Genomic DNA, 15656 nt, shown 5'->3' with positions numbered 1-15656 from the left:
ACATAGTGCCAAATAGAAAGAGAATGATTTTACATTTATAATATTAATAAAGAAACAAGGCTTCTAATAAATATTTTAAAAAGTTGTTTTTTTTTCAAATCTCGAAAACTGAAATTACTTTTATTTTTATTTATCGTTTGCTTAATCTTTTAAGAATTGTACACACAATAATTATAAAATTCCGTACTGATTTGAGTAGGTACGGTATCGAAGTCAACAGCTTAACCCCAAATCATAAAACAATATAAATAAAATATAAATCTTACCAGAAGCACCTTGGATGACCGGCTGTTCATTAACTAAAATAAAATAAAAATTAAATTAAAAAAATCTAGTAAACAAAAAAAAATAAGTTCAAGCGAACACCCGCAAATTTAAAGCGAAAAGGTTCCACAGTCGACTCTATTGGCGTCATGGTCTGTCTGAGATCGGGTACGCCGTTTCTCACATAACTTTTAAAGTCCCATTATTGGAAGTCAATAAAAAGTATCTACAATCAGCAAAAAAGCTAGTATTAAAAATTAAATTTTGAACAGTTTTTTTGTATTTTATTCCTTTGAACATTACAGTAATAATTACAGTACCCGGCGATAAAGAATGCACATCGGTTTTCGGAAAAAGACAATTGGCTGTTCACGACGATTTCCGAACACTGGCGACCGTCTATTAATCATCGTATTTATTAAGTGACGTTTTATATCAAATAAATACTGCACCTTTATGGACTTAATTAGTTTACCTCAAATGAATGACATGTAAACTTCGGATATCTATAGAGAGCTGTTGCGTCTACTAGAAATAGAATATTTCCCTCTTTTTACTAAAGATGCCATCGTATAGTTTAAAGTTTATGGGGGATTTCAACAACTCTTTATTATATGTTTTAATCTAAATGAGTCTCTTTCCAAAGACCGATGTGCAATCTTTATGGCCGGTTACTGTACCTCGACGTTTTAGCCACATTACAGTGGCCGTGTTTTGGACAGTGAAAATCACGAAGGTTTAAAATATTGTATTGCAGCTATCATTTCTCACCAATATTGACAATAGCAGCGTCACTGGGATGGCTCCATTCTTTATTGTTCTTCACTTTTACGATAGCTTCGTAGCGTCCAGGCGTCAGTTCCTGCTGGATCACGTAGCTTACGTCGTATTCGTGGCTTTGTGTAGGAGGCAGGGTTACTTTCAGCGGCGGCATCCAATCGCCTTCCTAAAAGAACAAATAATATATAATATCGCGGGACAAATTACAAACAATTGTCCTAGCCCTACACCAAGCAAAGATTCTATGTACGGTCGAGTTTATAAACTTGTGAGCAAAAATTTGATCAAAAATTTCTGAACACGCTTCTACGCCGTAAATAACAAAGTCGTGTTCAGATATTTTTGATCAAATTTTTGCTCACAAGTTTATAAACTTGCTTGAACGACTTGTACGACTTAAAAAACGTAAAAATCAACGTAAAAATTACAAGGGTCGCTCGATTTCTTTGCTCCCAAGTACATTTATATATACTTAAATAAATACAGACACCCAAGACTCAAGTACAAACATTCATATTCATCTTACAAATATTTGCCCGTCACGGGAATCGAACCCGCAACCGCTAGCAAACATACCTACTTAGGTATTTTTGGGTTCCGTGCCTCAAAAGGAAAACACGAAACCCTATTAGGATTTATTTGCTGTCCATCTGTCAAGCTCCGCTCTGTGACGTGGTACTTGCCTCAGTCAGTGGTTTGATCAGCACTTCGATGTCCTCGAGCTTCTGGTGCGAGTGCACTTTGAAGGCCAGCTTGGAGCCGTCAGCCTCCAGGTCTTCGACCACGGGCCTCTGCACCAGCTCTATGGAGCGGCTGTGCACGCCGATATCGCAAGAAGCCTGGAAAGTCGTGGAATAAAAAATAAAATTAAAACATCAAAAAACCAACTTTATTTTTATTTTAAATCCCATCCCATTATAAATGCGAAAGTTTGTAAGTCTGCTTAGTCTGTTAGCAAATCTATTTTTTTTAGTGTAAAAGCGGTAGTCTGCTTGTAAATTGTAACTTGGAGGTTCATGAAACACGGCAGAGGTATCTTCTACCTGGTAATATTTGTCGCTAGGCCATCTAATGTGTTTTCATCATATCAAAGTATAAAATTATAGGTCTAGCTCACCTCACAAGTGTAAGTGCCGAAATCAGCGTCAGATTCCGGGATGACAGTCAAATTCGAGTGGGTGCCCATGGTACTGATCCTGGTCTTGCTGGCAGAGGTGATTGGCTTCTGGTCTTTGAACCAAGTTATAGCAACACTGCAAAAAATAAAGTGAAATTTTTTATTCAAGACACAGACATAATAAGGCAAAAAACAAAATCCTATCCTACTTTAATATTATAAATGTGAAAGTTTGGATGTTTTTTACTCAATCACGCAATAACGGATTTACATGAAACTTAGCGTACAGACAGTCAAAGGTATGCATTGAGACATGGGATATACTTAATATCCCGGTAATGCGTTTCCGTGGGATAATATTTTAAGTTTAAACAAGGATAGAAGGCACTGTCCAAGAACGGCGACGTACCTGAGCTCTCAAGATGACGTGACGTGTTAACTTCGTTTGCAATCAGTAGATGGCGTTGTGCGAGCGAACCTTGTCCTTTCAAACTGTTACCTTAACTTTTTTCAGGCCAAACTCTAAGACATTTATTTATTGCGTTTCCATGGTAACAAGAATCGTGTAAGTACTGTTGACGTTGTATATTTCAAAAATTGCGCGGCCATAATATACTTACAACAGTTCAGGCACTAAGTTATTTATTTCCAATGCGGGCGAAGCCGTGGGTTTAGGGCTTAGTACTTTAATAGAGGGTAAATTTCTGTGTGGGCCCAGATGGCTGCCCATATCTTCATAACTTTTTTTTTCATTGACAAAAAGTATAAGTACAATATTTTCTAAAATCTAACGGACGGACTAGGTAGGTAATATTTTTTTTAAGAAACTACCTTGCCCAGTGACGTCATTAAGGACACAATGATTAAAGATACACGTCTCTTTTATTAACCCCCGACGCAAAAAGAGCGATGTTATAAGTTTGACCGTTATGTGTGTCTGACTGTACGTCTGTGGTACCGTAGCTCTTAAACGGGTGAACCGTTTTGAATGCGGTTTTTTTAATTGAAAGCAGGTTTTCTAGCAATTGTTCTCAGACTTGTTTTATCAAAATCAGTTCAGCTGTTTTAGAGATAATGAACTTTGAAGTGACAATGTCGGGGGTTTACAAAAAAATGGAGAACCCGACTTTGTCACTTCAATGTTCAATATCTCAAAAACGGCTGAACCGATTTTAATGAAACATGTCTTTTAAGAAATAGGTATTCGATCCCCAGTTGTCCTTTTATGTAGGTATTTGATGAGAATGTACTCACGGTAAATCTTCATGAACGACACACCGCAGCGTTGCTTCGACGTTGATGGCGGAGTTGACAACTGTTTGGTGGACGTGTATGCGAGGCTTTCCTGCGAGAATTAAATAATGTATTAGCTTTTATCCACAACACTTAAGCTCGATTTACCACTGCGAGCGGAGTGGACTCCGCACAGACTCAGTTTAACGGGTTATTCCCGCCTGTTACCACCAATTTGATATCAGTGGTAACAGGTGGGAATTTTTTCCCCACCTGTTACCACTGGTAACTAATGGGAATAAAAATTCCCATCTGTTACCACTGAACCAATTTCTTTAGTGAGTATGAGATGAGAAAAAAATCCAATTAGTTACCACACATTCATTTTAATTTTCAGCAGTTTTGCAGCAGTACCACTGAGTACTTTAGTGGTGAAAGATAGGAAAAAAAAACCCAGTTGTTACCACTGGTAAAAATTGGTGGTAACAGGTGGGAATAACCCAGTTTAACGTCCAGCGATCAGCTGCATGAAAGTATTTACTCCGGTCTTCTATGAAGTTGATCAGTGTAAATATTATTTGCATTACAGAAATAGTGCTACTGTGTTTAACATGTCCATGGTTGGTGCCATCACTCTACATAAAACTTGTTCATTGGACCACTGCGGATATTATTTGCTTGACAGATTATATAATAATATTTTTCTAAGCCGTGGTGGCCTACTGGTTTGACCTATAGCTTCTCAAGCAGAGGACCGTGGGCTCAGACCCCGGCTCGCACCTCTGAGTTTTTCGAAATTTATGTGCGAAATTACATTTGAAATTTACCACGAGCTTTACGGTGAAGGAAAACTCGTGAGGGAACCTGCACAAACCATCAATGGTGTGTGTGAAGTTTCCAATCCGTGGGACTACGGCCCAAGCGCTCTTATTATGAGAGGAGGCCTGTGCCCAGCAGTGGGACTTATATAGGCTGGAATAATGGTCATGTGTTAGATAATAAGACCTCAGGACGTACCTAGAACGACGACCTTAATCATGTTCTGATTGTTTCCCACGGAGTTAAAGGCGTAGCAGAAGTAAGTGCCAGATTGTTCCGACTTTATATTCTTGATGGTAACACCGTAGCGGGTGAACGTCGCGTCCTTTTCTCCCAGATTCTTGTTCTGTAATTGGAAAAGGATAGACTGCTTAAGTACAGCGATAATGCTAGGTTTACATTAAATTAGTAGTGCCCTTTTAAGCACCTATTACCTTATGAGCATCTGATGCGGAATGTCTTAAGCTACACGAAGGTATAAATAACTCATTTTATTTCATTTTTTTTTAGTTACCACCTACCGTCTTAATAGGGTAGAGTACAATACAATACAATACAAATATCCTTTATTACACACCATAAAATCAAAATTTGTATGACACAGAATTCAGGTAGATCTCTTTTTACAACCATTAAACCAAGAGAGTTATTATTTAGTTTAGACAGAGTCAGGAACCGGCCCGCTATCCCTTACAAAGGGTTTTACTGTATGGGTTTTGCATAAGGCTAACATAACCATAACACCACTACCCTTTCCCTTTTTTTAAAGCCCTTATAAACGCTAACCCATTTGAGTAATCGGTATCCCAATACCCTTACAAAACCCTTATCATCCGCTCACCAACATCTTGCATATCGCTTATAAGGGTTATCCTTATAAAGGGCTTCCCTTTAAGCATATAAGCGTGCTAATTTAAATCGTCTACCTGTATGTACCTTAGCGTAGATATATACTAATCCTGTCTTGTTAGTGTCATTAGTGTTATGGTATGGTATAGGTAGCTAAAAAAAATTTTTTTTAATTACATTTTCATGAAGTTAAATCAAAGCTTGTAAAAATTACTATGGAGTTATTTTCATAGCGACAAATGCAGCAGCTGTTGGTACATTAGCTTTTGAGTGTTTCAAGACGACAATACTTTATCACAGTAAAGTCCTACAACGCCATCTACCGTCGAGTAGTGAAGTTAAAATAACCCATACAACGTCAACGCTTTTTGCTGCGTTTAACATAGTAGAAGATACAAGCCTACATCGATCTTCACCGGTCTGATAATAGAATGAAATGTAGGTATTTTATAATAAATTCAGTACTTATATTAGAAAATATATTATATTAGAAATGGTTTTTCTAAAAAAATCCTGGACAGGCTGACCGGTAATGGCAAAAACGGAACCCTTATAGTTTCGCCATGTCTGTCTGTCTGTCCGTCCGTCCGCGGCTTTGCTCAGGGACTATCAATGCTAGAAAGCTATAATTTTGCAAACTACAATTATGTAAACTATGCCGACAAAATGGTACAAAGTACGTAAAGTGGGGGTGATTTTTTTTTCTCATCCAACCCTATAGTGTGGGGTATCGTTGGATAGGTTAAAACCATTAGGGTTTTGCTAAGACGATTTTTCGGTTCAGTGATAGTTTGCGAAATATTCAACTTTAAAGTGCAAATTTTCATTAAAATCGCGCTCGATTCCTCCCCCCCACCCTACTCTAAAATATAAACCGGTGGGTGGAACATTTTTAAAAAATTCAGGATGTTAGTAAGTACAAACTTTCAAGGAAAACTATAACAGCTATGTTTGCTTGAGAATTATTAGTAGTTTAAGAGTAGAGCAGCCTAAGGTATAAAATATACCTAAACTTGGAAGATTCCGTATTAAATACGAAATCCTTAGAAAAATATTTCTCAATGTTTTCGTCACGGCTACGGAACCCTATTTTGGGCATGTCCGACACGCTCTTGGCCGGTTTTTGTTCACGCTTTTACTTTATCTTCAAATAGGAAATAACTTGGCCCAAATTCGCGATAATGTCCGCCAGCAATACAAAATGATATTCATCAATCGTATAGACAGACATTATCAAACTTTATCATTGAATTGACGCCTTTACTGTTTGCTGTCAAGGCAATTCGGTCTTTAATGTCACATTATAATAGTATTTGTTGTCTCTGTGACAGTTTCAACGTGTGAGTTCTGTTATCGTTACACAATGAACTTCCTAAAGATTAGGTTGTCTAAAAGAATTGATTGTTCGTAGTGTTGTTTGTTTATAATTAGCAATCCCAAGTTTCCAAGTTGCGAAATTTCTTAGAAAGTACCTGCCATGGTAATATGTATTTTTTTTATTATTCTACTGGATGGCAAACGAGCAAGTGGGTCTCCTGATGGTAAGAGTTCACCACCGCCCATAAACACCTGCAACACCAGGGGTATTGCAGATGCGTTGCCAACCTAGAGGCCTAAGATGGGATACCTCAAGTGCCAGTAATTTCACCGGCTGTTTTACCGGTTGTCTTTTGTAAAGTTTCTGGGAACTTTCTAGAAGTCTCCTGTATTTTTGGTTGTGCAACTTGTGCATTGTTCTTTTGCAATACATCATTGTGAATCATCATCATTAGGGGGGGGGGTGGATCATCCCAGCCTATATAAGTCCCACTGCTGGGCACAGGACTCCTCTCAGAACAAGAGGGCTTGGGCCATAGTTCCCACGCGGGCCCAGTGCGGGTTGGAAACTTCGCACGCACCATTGAATCGCTTCGCAGGTTTGTGCACCTCACGATGTTTTCCTTCACCGCAAAGCTCGTGGTAAATTTCAAATGTAATTCCGCACATGAATTTCGAAAAAGTCAGAGGTGCGAGCCGGGGTTCGAACCCACGACCCTCTGCTTGAGAGGCGATAGGTCAAACCACTAGGCCACCACGGCTTAGAAAATAGGAGGGGGGGGGGAGATGTCTTAGCTTAATCACTTGTCTGGTTACTTAGTGACTTGCAAAAACTATCGTGTGATTCGAGAGACGTGAGCATGACCAGGATCATCTCTACACCTTTAGTAAATTGATAATGGATCGTTAGAAACAAGTTAAACGTTTACGTTTTCAATTGCAAAGTGTCCATACGCTTAGTAATAGGTACTTTTTGTTTTCAACATTAAAAAAAAAGTTAATCACTGTAATTATACTGGTACTATACTATATCGTAGCCTTAACTATACTTCGTCTTTTTTAGCATTAGAAAAAGGGTAAACCATCTAGAAAAGTTTTCCAAAATCAGTAACTATTAATTACTTATCATACGAAAAACATGTAAATGATCATATATCCTTGCTAATTATTGCTATTTGCTGTGACTTATTTTTCATAAGTGTATTTCAATAAAAAGTCACGTCAAGATTGTTTACCCTTATTCTAATGCTACAAAAATCGAGGTATAACTGAATCCGGTAGGGTTGGATTCCCAATCCGTATACTCGTCGCATTTTCAAGGGACGTAGTTTAAGAAGTCGGTATCCTGGTAGACTTACCTCCGTACTTCCCAGTGGAGTCAAGGTCCACTGTACCTCGGGAGCTGGTGAACCGTTGACGTTGCAAGTCAGAGTGACATCAGCGCCCTCGCGCGGCCGATCGGAAGGACTCGCCGTAATGTCTGAAAGTTACATTGTAAATATAAACTATAGGTAGTCATTCACGATGACGCGTGCCGTGGTTCTTATTACAATGTCATTAATGTCTAATTTTGTCAAAATCACGCGTCTTCGTTTATGGCACTAGGTATAAATGAAAGTACTGGTGAGACTCGGCCATGTTTAAATATTATTTGTTGCCCGTGATTTTGTTCCCGAAGTATTCGTTTATTGCTATCTTGCAGAACTGCAGGCCCGGAATTAAAACTGTTCTTAGTCCCCTAGGGTCTCGAACTAGGTGTCTCTATAATAATAATCAAACCCGGTTGTACTGAAGAAAGAAAAGAAAAACAAATAAATCTTTTGTATAAATAAAAGTAGATTTTCGAACTGAATTTGATTTTTTATATACGAGTAATCTGTAAACATTATTCCTGATCACTGAAATCAATGACATGGTTCATTTGAACAGATATTTCTGTCTTATATAGTGTAAAAGTAAACCATACGGCCATAGTCTAGTATGTAGGCAGCCGTAGAATCATAATTTTAATATTTAATAATATTTATTTAATAAGCCACTTTACTATAGTATAAAGATAAGTTAAATATATAATACAATCATAATCATGCCAGCAATCAAGACGTCCACTGGCTGTACATAGGCCTCCCCCAAGGCTCTCCACTCAGACCGGTCTTTTGCTTTCCGCATCCAGCGCGACCCCGCGATCTTAACCAGGTCGTCACTCCATCCTGTTGAAGGCCCACCGACAGCTCGTCTCCCGGTCCGCGGATATAAATATTTTTTAATAGGTACTTTATTTCTACTTACTGACTACTATTGGTGCCTCATACACCACCAAAGAGTGCTCGACTTGCGCCGGAAGACCCTGTTCGAGTCTACACCGGTAGATGCCGCTGTCGCTCGGCTCCACCGACTTGACTATCAGGTCGCTGCTTGCTGTGCTGTTACTGTAAAAGACAAACATTTATTTAAAACACCGGCCAAGTATTCTGCCACAGCGAAGCCTATTTTCGTATAAAAAACTTATGAGTTGAGTTGAAGGCAAGCACAAAAATGAAGCAAATGTAATTAAAAAGTATTGAAACTTACAAGTCGTATTTAGTGGGTGATCCCACCAGAAAGTCAGTCTTCACAATAGTTTGGCCGTCTTTTGTCCATTCCACCACCGTATCTGAAATTAAAAAAGTTCTACCGTCAACAAGTTTGTTTATATAATAACCCTTCCTTTGGACTTCGCTTGCACAAATAAAAGCTTTGTATGCATGTTATTTTATTAACATTTTTTATCAAACATTGTCCCAAGAGTACAAAACAGTACCCTTTTGCCTGATTATGATGAATATAAAAATAATCGATAAGATTGACATTTGCGCATATTTATACAAGTCTACACAACACTGTAGTTATGGTGCAAAACCATTTTTACTGTTCAAATCATCATAATTAGAAGAGAAAGTTGGCAGGGGACTGTTCAAATTTTCCAATTAGTAAAAAATATACTTATAAGTAATACAATCTGTAAGTTTATTGGTTGAACTGTAAACTTGCTTATTATGTTTAAAAGTAATTAAATAAGATACCCAAAATTTTACCTCATAAAAACATGCTGTAAAAACGTGCCAAGTCTGGATTGACGTGATTTGTTTACAATGAAGTAAAGATCTCATAACCAGCAATGCTTTGGAAAAATACAGTTAATTTTAGCTAAAATCTGGACTGTTGTAAAATTCTATGACTTGTGCCGTTGAAAATAATATCAGGGTCATTTTTTATACAAATTTCCTTTTTTTTTAGTTTAAGGGGCTGTTTCACCACCGATTGATTAATTTTATTTGACGGATAAATGTGATGCCGTCTCTGTCTATTCTAACAAAACAAACAGAGACGGCACCAAATTTACGAGTATCTGTCAGATAAATTTATTCAATGAATGGTGAAACAGTATGGGTAACATATAGAATCGCAGCCAGTGTTATGGGCACCCTGCCCAATAGTAGATATGGGGGAAAAATAAAGTAGCGCCTAGCGCAGTCTCTGTTACTCAAATCACGACGCTATGGAGTGAGTCCTAATCCTGTAAAAGTGTGAAGGTTCTTTTGGATTAACTACTTGTGTGATAACGGTGTGACAAAAACACGGTCACATAGCACCGCGACAATATCATATGGTGATATGAGTAACAGGCGTGACAAAGTCACGTTGAAATAACACTGCGACAGAAAAAACGTTCATTACAGGACCGTGACGTGTCACAAATATCATGCAGTGTCACGAGTAACAGGCGTGACAAAGTCACGAAGAATTTTCACTGTGACATTTTTGGGACGGGATCTTCAGTCACTGATATCAAAATGTAACGCTTTTCCCCATGTCTACCCAATAGTAGCGACCTGGGTGAGTAAATATAAGTTAGCTTCAGTTCTATCTTGTTTTTTATTTTATTTATTGTATATTATTGTTTTTTTTTAATCGACTGGATGGCAAACGAGCAAGTGGGTCTCCTGATGGTAAGAGATCACCACCGCCCATAGACAACTGCAACACCAGGGTATTGCAGATGCGTTGCCAACCTAGAGGCCTAAGATGGAATACCTCAAGTGCCAGTTATTTCACCGGCTGTCTTACTCTCCACGCCGAAACACAACAGTGCAAGCACTGCTGCTTCACGGCAGGATTAGCGAGCAAGATGGTGGTAGCAATCCGGGCGGACCTTGCACAAGGTCCTACCACCTGCAAAATATTGTGTATTAATAAAGAAAACTTTTATAGCAACAACGGCCAAGCCTTATTTTTCACGAGAGTATTTAGAGAATCTGTCTCAGGTTCGGTCATATTTAATACAAAGTATGCATCGTAATTGTAATATGATTGAACTGTTGCATTTTAAACAGTACACAATAAGCGCAGTCATTAAAAAACATCAATAATTCATAGTCACAGTTCACAACTAAATTATGACGTAACCAAATGGCGGCGGTTCCGGTGGCGCCAAAACGGTGCGCGTGCGCTTCCGGATAACGGTGGCTCATAATAAGTAATAAAATAGTACATTAAATGGTGCGGCCAGACTGCGGGACGGCAAAATTTTAATATTAGCGTTTGCCGTGGGTTTGCTTATCTACACAACTACTTTATCACTCTTGTTGCTGTTGAATTTTGCATACCTTTAATGTCGACGCGGCACTCGAGACGAACACTCCGCCCGATGGTCAGGTTGTAGGTCTGCGGGCGACTCGTGATGGTCGCATTTAGAATGGGCATCGAATCACCGTCAATGTCCGCTGCAGAGAAAGAAAAATACACATTTTTTTTTTACATAAAACTATAGACGACCAGATGGCCTAGTGGTTAGAGAACCTGACTACGAAGCTTGAGGTCCCGGGTTCGATTCCCGCGTCGGGGCAGATATTTGTATGAAAAATACGAATGTTTGTTCTCGGGTCTTGGGTGTTTAATATGTATTTAAGTATGTATCTATCCATATAATTATATTTATCCGTTGCTTAGTACCCATAACACAAGCTTTGCTAAGTTTACTTTGGGACTAGGTCAATTGGTGTGAATTGTCCCGTGATATTTATTTATTTATTTATTTAAAACTGGCCGTCGTTGAGCCCAATCCCACCTGATGTTAAGTGCAGATGAGGCCAAAGGAACTTCTTTTTTTGTTTTTTTTTTCGCCTGGATGGAAAACGAGCAAGTGGGTCTCCTGATGGTAAGAGATCACCACCGCCCATAAACATGTGCAACACCAGGGGTGTTGCAGATGCGTTGCCAACCTAGAGGCCTAAGATAGGATACCTCAAGTGCCAGTAATTTCACCGGTAAAGAAAAATGTTACGGCGCGTTACATGGGGGGAGAGGGGGTGTCAAAAATCACCAAAACTTGCGTTACGTATTACTTGAACGCCTCCTAAGGGGTACATATCGGTTCGCATACTCATTGAAAGTCCGAATGTAATGTTTGTCAGAATGATCGTTTGTCATAACTCTTTTTTCTCTGAATCCAATAATTGTTCAGAATTGTTATAAAACAAACCCAACCTAACCTATAGTTTTCTATAGGATGACCATTTAAATATTTCAGAAAAATGTAAGCTTTAGTGGGAAAAAAATTATGACAGACGACGATTCGGACAAAAATTACGGTATGACTAGCGAAGAGTATGCGAACTTTGGCGCTCCCACCTATAAGACCAATGCACTATAAACAATTCTACAAACAATATTAGGTGCTCGAATAAACCAGCGGGTCAGCTTAGTAGTTGTTTACAATTCATTGATATTAAACCTCCGCAAAGTGATGCCTGATTCAATATCATAACCATGTCTAAAGCTAATTAAAACTATTTCATTCAATTTCTTTCCATTGTTATTTAATTCATCATTTGCGTCCCGCGTTAAGTTAACGCTTTTTCAAGATAGAAGGGTTAGGGCACACGTTGAAAAACATTCGTATATGCAGGAAATTTCTAGGAAGTTTCTGGAAACTTTTATAAGAATTAAAAGCAAGTTCCCATTCAGTAAGTTTCTCGTGAGAATCTTTCATAAATGTGTGTGTGTGTGTTATGTGTTACGCGTCAAAATTTGAAAACCAGTCAAGTGCGAGTGGGACTTGTGCACCAAAGTTTCCATACAAATTTGTAGGCATCTATAAAAATCCACGCACCAACCAATTAAAAAATTTTGCGTGTGAAGTTCCCAATCCGGACTGGGCCCGCGTGGGAACCATGGCCCAAGCCCTCTTGTTCTGAGAGGAGGCCTGTACCCAGCAGTGGGACGTACATAGGCTGGGAAGGAGGAAGGATAAAAATCCAGTGTCAGCAGATTCTTGCTCTTAAAGCGCTCGGTTGTTATGCCATAAAAGCTGTGTTAAACGCATGCGCTTGACGCACATCAATTTTGTTTTCATCATCATCATCATCATCAGCCCGAAGACGTCCACTGCTGGAAAAAGGCCTCCCCCTTAGAACGCCACAATGAACGACAACTCGCCACTTGCATCCACCGGTTTCCCGCAATTTTGTTTTAGATGATCTAATTACCACGCATGCGCTTGCCGCTGCTCACCGCGTAAGACAATGAATGTTTAACGCATCGTTTATAGCATAAAATAACCGACCCCTAAAGCAAATACCTATACCTTGTTATGATTGTTTTTTTGGAGTCTTTTTGACAAAAAACCAATCATAATTTGATTGCTTAGTAGCGACATCTCCTGTCTGGGTGAGCGGTTAGTTCCGAAAGAGTGTGACGTCTCTCGACGAAACATAGATGTCGCTAGTGCTGCTGCTTAAGTAGCATAGTAGAAATAAGCAACCTGAGATATGTATGCATAGGAAAAATTCGTGTCTAGATTCCAGCAGTGGGTGTAGGAGTAATAGCACGCAGCACGGATTGCTGACGGAGTGCTGGCCTCTTTTTCTGGTTTTTCTGTGCATCCATGTCTCGGTTTGTATTTTCGAAATATACCTTGGTTGTCGGCGTCATTTTGCTCAGTGTCAAGAGCGCCATCTGACAGGAACGCGTCGTCATAATTCGTGTCTCGCCGCTGTCGGGAGTGGCGGGCTTCTGAAACAATAAAACATACGTATATTAAAAGATTATTCGTTACCATAGAGAATTAAAACAAATTAACTGTTGTAGAAACCTCTACTATAGTAGAAAAGTTGTGCGAAGCCGAGTTCAGTACCACTACCATCAGTTTACAGTGACCGTAATCGATAGCGACGGCGTAAATTATTTGTAGAGGCGCTGTACAATTCTCCATACAAATAATTTACGCCGTCGCTATCGAGTACGGTCACTGTAAAGTCATGGTAGTGGTACAAGTTGCTATCGTCATTATCGGAAGCGCCAAAGTTCGCATACTTTTCGCTATTCATATTTTATTTGCATTAATTGTAATTGTTTGTCCAAATCATCGTTTGTCATATTTTTTTTCTCACTGAAACCTTATTTTTTCTTGAAATTTAAATGGTCATCCTAACTAGGACTAGGAATAGGTTTGGGACTAGGTCAATTGGTGTCAATTGCCCCATGATATTTGTTTATTTATTTTTCCCATTGAAAAGTATAGACTAGATTAGGTTTGTTTTAAATCAATTCTAAACAATTTTTGGATTCGGAGAAAAAATAATTATAACAAACGATCATTCTGACAAACATTTCATTCAGACTTTCAACAAGTATGCGAGCCGATATAGACCCATCATTATCATATCAGCGGTAGGACGTCCACTGATGGGCATAGGCCTTACGCAGACCTCCAGTTGCTTCGGTTGTAAGCGGCTTGCATCCACCGTGAACCCGCGTCTTTAACCAGGACGACCTGTGCTGCGCTTGCGTTCCGCGTTCTCCATTCCAGAACTTTTCGACCGCCATCTGACGTTTTAACATCAAAAAATACCCTTATAAAACACATTAAGTTAATTCTCTTGCAGAAGCAAAGCGGTTGCTCGGTACTTGACTATAATTGTAATTTTAAAATGTAGGGTAGGGTTAAGGAAGTGAAGGGTGGCTGCATGTTTGTTGTGATGCTGCTTAATTTGTTTTTGTTTTCTTTCTCTGTTTTCATTTGCATGTTATGAATCATTAAATTAAAAATACATTTTCGTTAAGTGTCGCAAATACGCATTTCTTTCGAACAACTACATATTTGCGGCACTTGCAATCTAAACTTTGGGCCCATGGTCGTCCGACACAAAAAAGTTTGTAAAAGAAGTCTCGGACAAGCTCTTTGGCGTCTCAGGCGACCATAGGGCTGGTACTTTCTTTGCCCAGCGCCTAAGTTTGGCGGTGCAGAGGGGCAATGCGGCCTCCGTCCTGGGGACGATGCCCCAAGTGGGCGATCTCCAGGGAATTTTTTATTTGTAATTTTTAGCTTTGTAAAATTTGGTTTGTTTAGTTATTTTGATTTTTTAATAAATTACGTTTTCGTTAATGGTAGGCAGGTACAAAACTGTTATATTGAAAATGTATTCGTTTTGCTTGGCACTGTTTGTTTCGTTTTGTATTGTACATTTATATTTTTTTAATAAGGTGATAATATTTGTTCTTGGCCCTCTGGGTTGTGGCAGAATATCAGTGTTTTGCTCCTATGAGCAATGTTGACCATGCACTGAGCCATGGCCCTTTTGCACTACTGCAGCGCACACAAACAATTGAAAATTGTTTACTTTTAAGTTAGGACTGTTCTTTTTTTTCTAATTTATCTAATTTTGATTGTGTGTGTTTGCAGTAACAAATAAACGTTTTATCTATCTATCTATATCTGTTCTTTGTGCTATAGGCCTGCCCATTGCCACTTCAATGAGCTAATTTGCTTGGTTATGTTAGTACTTTTTACCTATTTGGTCTGAAATCTTTAGTATATACGTAGCTTCAAACAGATTGCATAACCTGGCCTCGTGAATGAACACGCTGATTAAATTTAACGCAGCGTTAACTTAACCTTAAGCAGGCATAATTAACGTAATTGCAGTAATGACTTTTAAACTAATGCACCCATTAGTATAATCAGTATAATGAAGATATAACACTTTGTGAGAGTGAAATCTATTCAAACTCAGATGGTATTGAAATCTATTCATGTAATGTGAGCTGTTTAGGGCCTTTTTATTAGCTGATAAGTTCCGATTATTTTATGTGAGGGATATCTGTGATGCCACCTCTGTTTAATGAAACAAAACAAATAGCTACTGCACTAGTTTAACATAAGGGGATAATTGTTAGTTCGAGGGACGTAATTCATTTAACGAATTCATGAACCAATTTTTGGTCAATGGTATTAAAA

General features: G+C 38.7%; 1 protein-coding gene across 1 annotated transcript in view; it reads right to left on the bottom strand.

Annotated features, from left to right (window-relative positions):
• The window catches only part of LOC141444336 (limbic system-associated membrane protein-like), a 197794-nt gene that overhangs the window by 7401 nt on the left and 174737 nt on the right, over positions 1-15656 (bottom strand). Inside the window, exons 3-13 of the mRNA XM_074109872.1 lie at positions 13334-13432; positions 11026-11142; positions 8951-9032; positions 8669-8808; positions 7738-7859; positions 4412-4559; positions 3416-3506; positions 2162-2297; positions 1728-1883; positions 1036-1210; positions 267-299 (exon numbers count right to left, since the gene is read on the bottom strand). Coding sequence (XP_073965973.1) covers positions 267-299; positions 1036-1210; positions 1728-1883; positions 2162-2297; positions 3416-3506; positions 4412-4559; positions 7738-7859; positions 8669-8808; positions 8951-9032; positions 11026-11142; positions 13334-13432 — 1299 coding nt within the window. The remainder of the gene's footprint in view (positions 1-266; positions 300-1035; positions 1211-1727; positions 1884-2161; positions 2298-3415; positions 3507-4411; positions 4560-7737; positions 7860-8668; positions 8809-8950; positions 9033-11025; positions 11143-13333; positions 13433-15656) is intronic.

Source organism: Choristoneura fumiferana, chromosome 29, assembly GCF_025370935.1.
Source record: "Choristoneura fumiferana chromosome 29, NRCan_CFum_1, whole genome shotgun sequence".
Taxonomy (NCBI): Eukaryota; Metazoa; Arthropoda; class Insecta; order Lepidoptera; family Tortricidae; genus Choristoneura; species Choristoneura fumiferana.
The sequence above is the reverse complement of the archived record's forward strand: the minus strand, read 5'-3'. Positions and strand labels throughout refer to the sequence as shown.